Genomic DNA, 8,937 nt, shown 5'->3' with positions numbered 1-8,937 from the left:
TCACTAGTGACTGAGAACCAGAGGTCTGAGAGCAGGTCATGTGGAGGCTGCGTTTACCCAGGCTAAAAGTGTGGAGGAGCATGATGCCAGTTTGAGGAAGGTACTCAACCGTGCCAGGGAGGTTAACTTGAGGCTGAATGTGCAAGTTCTGGCTGAATCAAGTCAGCTATGTTGGCCATGTTTTCACAAGTGAGGGGCTTAAAGCCGACCCCACCAAAACAAAAGCTATCAAATAAATGCCAGTGCCAGCAGACGTCCCAGCCCTGCAAAGGTTTCTTGGGATGGTCAACTATCTCGGAAAGTGTGGTACCCCGTAATTACCCTATAAGTACAGATTTTGTTACCCTGTACTTATAGGGTTATTTGCGGACTGTATTCTAAAGCATTGACAAAATGACTGTAAAATTATTTTAATTGAGACAGATTGCTCTTTTTTAGGCTAATTATTTTTTCCAATTTGCCACTTTACTGTTCGTTAATGAAGCTCTTATTTTGAAAATCATCAACGGGATATGTCGCTGACGCTGTAGCTAGTTTTATTTTTGCAAGTAGTACCGGAAGTGGTGTGGTTTATTTGTGGGAACTTGACAGAGGCAGTGCGCGGTGGTGGAGAGAGTTGTCTGTTGAGTTTGTAGCAGGCAGACAGCATGTAACTTGACATGTATAGGTAAAGCAGACAGACAGCTTCTGTTTCCTTTTTAGCGGCAGAATGGAGACGTTCGGTAAGCTGACGAGCCTGCTGCTGCACGCGCTGGAGACGGTGAGTGACGTCACGTGAGGCTAGCTGATAGCCAACACGACAGGCGGCTTGGTAAACAACACGTGACTGAGTGGGTACACGTCACTCTGAGTGCTTCTGTTACAACACTAAACGGATGACACTTTGTTAGAACTTTCATAAAGTCAGTTAACGGCCACGTGACTGCAGTGAGCTGAGCTGATATTATAACGTTAGCTTCCCAGGCTAACAACATGATCAGCTGTTTGCAGAGAGAGAGAGGCACGCAGAAAAGTTGTCCGACTTGCTCCGCCTGCTAGGGGTGCCAACTTCCTGAAATCTAAATAAGGAAGGGGGCGGGGGTTGAGCTCCGACTACTGTGGACCTACTGTATAATAACAAATGTATCGGGTCTACCTGCATTAATTACCCTTCAGTAGACACCCATTTTGTGTCTAAAAGGCAGGAAGTAATACAGGTACAAGCAGACTAATGAGGGTTTCCAACTTCCAATCCATTTAGGTGTTCCAGTGCTGGGGCCCTAATCAATGCTCTGCTGCTTGCAGGCACCTGTTGTACTTCCTGCCTTTTATCGTGCGTTCCTTTATCGCAAAAGAACTGGGATGTGGAGGCTAAATGACGTCACATCCGTTTAGTTAGCATTCCATTTGCAGAAAAGTTGAGCTGGGAAGTTCACTGTTCACTGGTCAGATCCACTCGCTAGCCAGGCTAGCTATTGTTAGCAATAACAGTTGATAACAAGGCATTTCGTGGCATTTTACGCATACAAACACTGCAGCCTTATGTCCACACAGATAGGCCATGCTGTGTGTAGGCTACAGGTGATTTAATGAGACACAAACAAGACAGAAGTGCTAAATAGCATTTATACGATTATAACTACTGTTGTTGCGCGGAGCAGCCATCTTGGATTTTTGAGGTCGGGGCTGCTGAAGCTCCTACGAGTTTGGAATGGGAAATACCAGCTCTAGTGACGTCACGTCCCAGCTCATGAACTTTGAACCGGTAAGATTACCAGTTCCCAGTTATAAAGGAATGCACAATTAGACACAACATGGGTGAATTGGGTGGGAAGTGAAATAGGCTAATTGGTCGACCAATGAGGAGCACATTATCTGTTTAGGCAGTGGAACGTAATGTAAGCTATTTTCTATTGAGGTTCCTCATAGTGATTACTCTGAGTGATTTAAAGTCGAGGTGAACCCGTTCGTCACGTGCATCTGAGTCCGTTTCAGACTGAAAACATAGTTTGTCTGAGATGACAGGTTGAGAGGCGGACCACAAGCCGCACAATGCCGGGTGTCAATGATTTGATTTGACTGGCTTTGGCATTGGTCAATCATGGCGTGTTCCACCCCCAAATCGAGTGGGATTCAGCGTGTTGTCGTGCTACGCGAGTGGGATCCGCGGAGTACCAGGCAGCCTGCTGCTTCGTGCGGAGCGAGCGGACAATCCGATGCATGGGTGCTGCCTGCCCGGCTGGAATGTCCGAGGGGCGACCCCTGACAACCACGCTCTCAAGCGCGCGCCTTTTACGCTATTTCTGTAAATACGATATTCCTGGAATGCGCGTTTTAACGAGCCAGTTACATTTCTTTGCATTCTTAGAGATTATAGTTTTTGTTTTTTGTTCATGTTTCATATAAAGTTAGTACCGTAGTTAAAGTTAGTAGTTAGTTTATGTGGATAGGAATTCTGCCAGATGACAGGCACTAGGCGCTATTTTCTACTTAATTTGGAAGAGAAAATTATCCTGAAATGAAGATTTGATTGACAGCTGCCATGTCGTGATATGATTGGTTGAAATGGGGTAGAAATTTGATAATACTAGCCGGTGACGTCACCAAACTGTAGATTAGTGTTATCAATGAAATCTTGAAAAATGAACTTTTGATGTGAAAAAGTGTGAAAAACTAAAGAAATTAGATTTTTGTGATTTTTTTTTGCATACATTACTAAATAGGTGCACTGCATACCCAGGTATTTGAACTAAAAGAAAAGAAAAGTCATTTTTGGGTTCAGCTCGACTTTACGTTTATTTTGGGTTATACAGGGTAGGGTTTTATTTTGAAGGCTGCATTAGAGTGGTGGCATTAGAGGATGACGAGAAACGCATCAAGCTCAGCGCGCCCATTGGTTCAACACAGGTGCATCACAAACCCACAGTGAAGTGTAGAAAGAAACTTCAATTTTATATCCATTCCAAGCTGTCACTCCATATTTTACATAAATACCACCTGTAATGCCTACATTAAAATAACAAATAAGTAATCTGATGGGCTGGGTCATTTGAGCAGGTGGCGCTAATGCATGTTTTAATTTGTTTACAAACCGCTGTTAAACAAAACTGTAGAAGAAGAAAAGCAGCAGTGAGTGTGCAGTCGGGGGTCTTCAGCTTGTTGACGCCTCGCCTGACTGCGCTCGGCTGCTCTCGTCTGTTTTCCAGCCGAGGCAGCAGTCAACTCAAACCAGCCTATCGTCTCGTCAGACGCTGGGGTAGCTCGCTGTGGGCGTGGTCAGGGTGGGGCAAATCCGTTCTCCCCATTGAGCATAGTTAGCATTTAGCTGCTAGCCCAGCCCAGCCCAGTCAGACAAGATCTGTGATTCAATCCCCGCAGTAAATGCACATCTGAACAGACGTCTAGTTACTAGACGCCTGATTCTAGAGCAGGTACATACTAGACTCTAGTATGTACCTGCTCTAGAATCATTTTGATGTTCTGTTGCCCCTGTTTTCTTGTGGAAAATTAAATGCATGATAGCTGGCTACTGCATTTTATTTAATTTTTTATTCATTGTATTTGCACAAAAAAAGCTCTTGTCCAGTAACCTGGAACACTTTTACTTTGAGATGTGTTTGAATGAGATGGTCCTACCTCATGCAAACGATAAGAATTGTTATATGAATCTTAATTTTCTATTAAAGCAAAGTTACAAACATGTTTGTGTAAGCTGTCAATTATTGTTCTTAGAAAGAAAATCGGAATCGGCAAAAATCTGTATCGGCAAGTCAGACTATTTAAAAATCGGAAATCGGTACCGGCCAACAAAATCGCAATCGGTGCATCCCTATAAACAATGGTTCTGGAAGTTAAACGTTAGTTGCTTTGATTGAACCTTGAACTACCAAGACTGAACCGGAAAGGAATCAAGTTATTTCTCACGTGGGTCGGGTTGCCAGATACAGCTGATGGCTTCCAGCACAAACTGCTCAAAAACCACCAAAATGCACACAGATCTGGCCAAGCAAATGCAGGTCTTTTGGAAAAAATCTGGCAACACAGAGTCTGATGCGTGCTACCTAAAAGCACATGTTTTTTTTTTACATGGTGATGTAAATATTGAGGTAGATTTTTTTTTTAACCACGTTAGTAAACACAGTCATAAGTGCAGGTGTTATTGCAGAAATAGACTCAATACCTACAACAGTAGTATAAGATACAGTGTGGGGACATTTTGACACTGACATGAGACACTGAACTAACCTGTCTATCTCTCTGCCTGTCTGTCAATCTGCCTGTCTCTCTCTCTGCCTGTCTCTCTCTCTGTGCCTGTCTCTCTCTCTACCTGTCTGTCAGAGGGAGCCGTCAGTGGATCTGTTGCAGTCCTTTGTGGATCACTGGAAAGCGATCACCAACTATTATATAGAGACAACAGGTACACACACACACACACACACACACACACACATCCACGCACACGTGCACAAGCACACACTCCAAAGGAATCGAAAATCAGGGTTCCCATGGGTCCTTGCTTGAAAGTTTGTGAATTTGAGAGAGAAAAAATCAACGCCTTGAAAGTTTTTGAAAATAGACATAAATAGACATGGGTTATTTGAAAGTGCTTGCATTTATATATTTTGTGCAAGAATACAAATTTAAGTTATTTTTTTGTTTGTTTTTTGGTGCGCCTTGCAACTTCAGACAGACAGACAAACAAACAGACAGACACACAAACAGACAGACAGACAGCTCTCCAATTATAGTAGATGATGTGACTTGTGTAAGGGTTTTTATTTCTTCTATTTCTTTCTGTGAAATAAGCATCTGACCTATTTTGACCCCGCCCCTCATGTGACCTGTGTTGACCCTGCCCCTCATGTGACCTGTGTTGACCCCGCCCCTCATGTGATCTGTTTTGATGCCGGGCCTCATGTGACCTGTGTTGACCCCGCCCCTCATGTGACCTGTGTTGACTCCGCCCCTCATGTGATCTGTTTTGATGCCGTGCCTCATGTGACCTGTGTTGACCCCGCCCCTCATGTGACCTGTGTTGACTCCGCCCCTCATGTGATCTGTTTTGATGCCGTGCCTCATGTGACCTGTGTTGACCCCGCCCCTCATGTGACCTGTGTTGACTCCGCCCCTCATGTGATCTGTTTTGATGCCGTGCCTCATGTGACCTGTGTTGACCCTGCCCCTCATGTGACCTGTGTTGACCCCGCCCCTCATGTGACCTGTGTTGACCCCGCCCCTCATGTGACCTGTGTTGACCCTGCCCCTCATGTGACCTGTGTTGACTCCGCCCCTCATGTGATCTGTGTTGACCCTGCCCCTCATGTGACCTGTGTTGACCCCGCCCCTCATGTGACCTGTGTTGACCCCGCCCCTCATGTGACCTGTGTTGACCCTGCCCCTCATGTGACCTGTGTTGACTCCGCCCCTCATGTGACCTGTGTTGACCCTGCCCCTCATGTGACCTGTGTTGACTCCGCCCCTCATGTGACCTGTGTTGACTCCGCCCCTCATGTGATCTGTTTTGATGCCGTGCCTCATGTGACCTGTGTTGACCCCGCCCCTCATGTGACCTGTGTTGACTCCGCCCCTCATGTGATCTGTTTTGATGCCGTGCCTCATGTGACCTGTTTTGACCCCGCCCCTCATGTGACCTGTGTTGACCCCGCCCCTCATGTGACCTGTGTTGACCCTGCCCCTCATGTGACCCATTGAGTTATAATATGAATGGAGAGAGCGTCCGTATCTCCGCCCTGTATGTGTATTGAAGCCAAAATCCGGCCAGATCAGTGAACCAGAGCATGCGCAGTAGCGCCTTTGATTGAGAACCTGCGAGAGCTCCACGCCCCTCTGAACTTTCTTAGGTAGAGCTGCTGTTTCTAGAATGCGCACAGTGCGTTGTGTATTTATATACAGTCTAGCTCTGTAAATATTACACTTTAAGTTGTAATATTTTTTGTCTCGCCAAAAGTAACCAGGAAGATTCCCACTATGAGATCAGTTTATCAAAATGACGCCTGTACGAAAATCTGATTTTGGTTGTCGGAGATTCAGACCTCCGGGCTGCTGCTGTGCTCTCAGCGCTCTCAGCGCGGGCCGGAAGTGGAGGCAGGCCAGCCTCACTGGGGGGATTGCTGTGTCTAGCCTAATGTTTTCGTGGCATTTTGATTAACTTTATGATTTAATTCCTTTTGGAGCAAATGTTGGTGTTACAAATCTAACCTTGACGCTTTACGCAACGTTGTTTGCTGGTGTTGTGGGTACTGCAGCCTGTAACGTTCTCCGTTGTCGGAGATTGAGTTGTACTGTCAATGGTTGTATCAGCCAGACAAGTCAGATCTCCGGGCTGCTCTCAGCCCGCAAGAGGAGCCAGGGCTGCTTGGCTCAGCCTCTCACTGGGGGAAATTCTCGGATGAACAGCTCTGTGTTGATTAGCCTAATGTTTCCGTGGCATTTTGATTAACTTAATGATTACATTTCTTTTGGTGCAAATGTTGGTTTAACACAACCGTGAGGCTACTTGTTGTACCCGCGTTAGCCTAGACCTGAGCCAGGCTGCCTGGTCTATTGCCTGGTATATCGTTACTAAGAGAGGAGCTTGTGAACAACGAACATCCCCACAGTCAAAGCATTTCCCCCAGATATGCATATAAAAACGTTTGTTGCTTTAATAGCCTACAAGAAATAAAACGTCTGTTTGTATGTCATGCTAACCCGTTAGCGATGAGCTAATGGTGGTTGTGTACTACTAACTAGGCTGCCCTCATCTCATCTTATACCCGGGAGGGGAGTTAACGTTATAAAACACATTTCCTGTCAGTTGGACAACCTGGTCAGTTCTGAAAATATGTGTCTATTATTGTGTTATTCCAGCTATCGTTATCGGTTGTTAAGTTATAGTAATATGAAAAACAGCCGACATGCAAGCAGCTAATGCTAGCTTGCATGTTAAAACCATTGTGTAGCCTACTTATAACGTAGCTGGAGTAACTCATAAAACACATATTTTCTGAACTTACTTCAGTCCCCAACCAACGTTAATTCCTCGCGCACAAAACATTTGTTTTCATTCCTCAAAACAATGTTCTTTTTATTGGGGTCCATTGATGTCTGTAGCCAGCAGAGCCAACATGAGCCACCGACCTCCAGGCAGCGTTAGATAACATAAAGCCGTGTGTCTTGTCTGTGACGAATAGATCTATTATGTGCAGACCCTGTCCAGCCAATGACGGCTTGAGACTGGCTGCCACAGCTGTCAATCATCCATTTTGATCCCTTTTTATATGTCAAATAACTACTTAAAAACAAACCGATCAGAAAAATGACCACTTGCACAGGCATTAGCATGATAATGACTATCTAAAATGATACAAACCACCTTTGGAAAAAAATTATCTGACGTATACTGTGATTATTTCGGTTGTGATTTTCCCATCCACTAACATGGGGAGGCGGGCCTTGTGACCTAATACTGGATTCAGCCGTCAGGGCGGCGATCTAACATGCAGCGGCTTCACTGATGGGACCATGGAATTGCGTCCATCTTATATAGGTCGATGATGTGACCTGTTTTGACCACGCCCCTCAAATAATTGAAATTGAGAATCGTTAACTCATTGAGTGCCACGGACGTCGATCGACGTCAAAGTAAATAGTGACGTAGAGTGCCACGGACGTCGATCGACGTCAAATGCGTTTTTTGACGGTGGGACGTGGATGAAAGCCTCAGGCATCTCCTGTACAAATATGGGAGCTATTGAAGGTGTATAACCTATTTTACGGACTCATTAGGTGGCGACAGTGCTCTCCAGATTAGAGACAGGTCCGGAGAAACAGGAGGAAAAAGCCGTGATCAAAGAGAAACCGATGCATGCTGCAGCCAGAGCCATATACTGTAGATTGCTCTGTCTGGAGCTGACGTTGGCTGCGAACAGGAGTCAATCCGCGCCCACAACTGAGCCCCTCTGTCTCTGTCTGTCTGTCTGTATAGTTTCTCCACACGATTAGCCACCAGAAAAGCAGCACCCGACGCCAAACCATTCAGCAGTCCGGTTTGGCTCTTCCCTGTCGCGCTGGGAGCCGCCCGGCACACACAAACGGAGCACTCCGAAAATAGAGTGGGTGCGTGAGGCTGTGTAGTGTGGGGAGGAGTTTGCAGCTGAGGGGGGGAGGGGGGGGAGAGGGGGGTGGGGCACGCAGGGCATCACACAACTACACCACGTCACTACATCAGAAAATATTATCTTCAGACTCAGTGAATGTGCTTGAAATGCTGCATTTCACAAAAGGCGGAATATCTCAGCTAATAATTTGAAACGCCTGTATTTGCTCAAAACGACCTATCTTCTCCGGCTCATAACTAAAGAACGGAAAATGGTATCAATAAACTTTTTTTTGCTGATGATACAATAGAGCCAGCTCGTTCTTTGTGCGTGTTCGGTGTTTACATAGTAATATCACACAATATTCTGTGGGCCTCGAGAAATCACTGAAAACGCTCTGAAAACTCTGGCACTGGGAGCGTCCGTTCTCCAAAAGTGGCTGGCACTCAATGAGTTAAGAACCGGAATCGATCAAATCCAAATGATACGCATTAACTAGCTGATCAGACTATGTTTAATTTTTGTGCGTGTGTGTGTGTGTGTGTGTGTGTATGTGTGCGCGCATGCGTGTGTGTGCATGTACTGTGTGTGTGTGTGCGTGCGTGTTTGTGTGTGAGTCTGTCTGTTCCTGTGTGTTGTGTGTCTGTGTGCGTGTGCGTGTGTGTAGATGAGACTCGTGCTGTCAGACAGACTGATATTCCATGGCGTCTCAAACAGCTGCTGGACATCCTGCTGTATGAGGAGAGAGAGCAGGTACACGCACACACACACACACACACACACACACACACGCACACACACACATGCACACACACACACACACACACACACACACATGCATGCAGGCACAGAGACTAGC

At 45.9% G+C, this 8,937-nt stretch overlaps 1 protein-coding gene across 1 annotated transcript in view; it reads left to right on the top strand.

The window, feature by feature from the left end:
• The first annotated feature begins 584 nt into the window (after nt 1–584).
• fhip2b (FHF complex subunit HOOK interacting protein 2B) overlaps nt 585–8,937 on the top strand; it is a 24,692-nt gene continuing 16,339 nt past the window's right edge. The window contains exons 1-3 of the mRNA XM_083634703.1: nt 585–760; nt 4,318–4,396; nt 8,746–8,831. Of these exons, the coding sequence (XP_083490829.1) occupies nt 710–760; nt 4,318–4,396; nt 8,746–8,831 (216 nt within the window). The 5' untranslated portion in view covers nt 585–709. The remainder of the gene's footprint in view (nt 761–4,317; nt 4,397–8,745; nt 8,832–8,937) is intronic.

The sequence above is a fragment of the Poromitra crassiceps genome (assembly GCF_964638095.1).
Source record: "Poromitra crassiceps genome assembly, chromosome: 4".
Taxonomy (NCBI): Eukaryota; Metazoa; Chordata; class Actinopteri; order Beryciformes; family Melamphaidae; genus Poromitra; species Poromitra crassiceps.
This window is presented reverse-complemented; position numbering and strand designations above follow the sequence as displayed.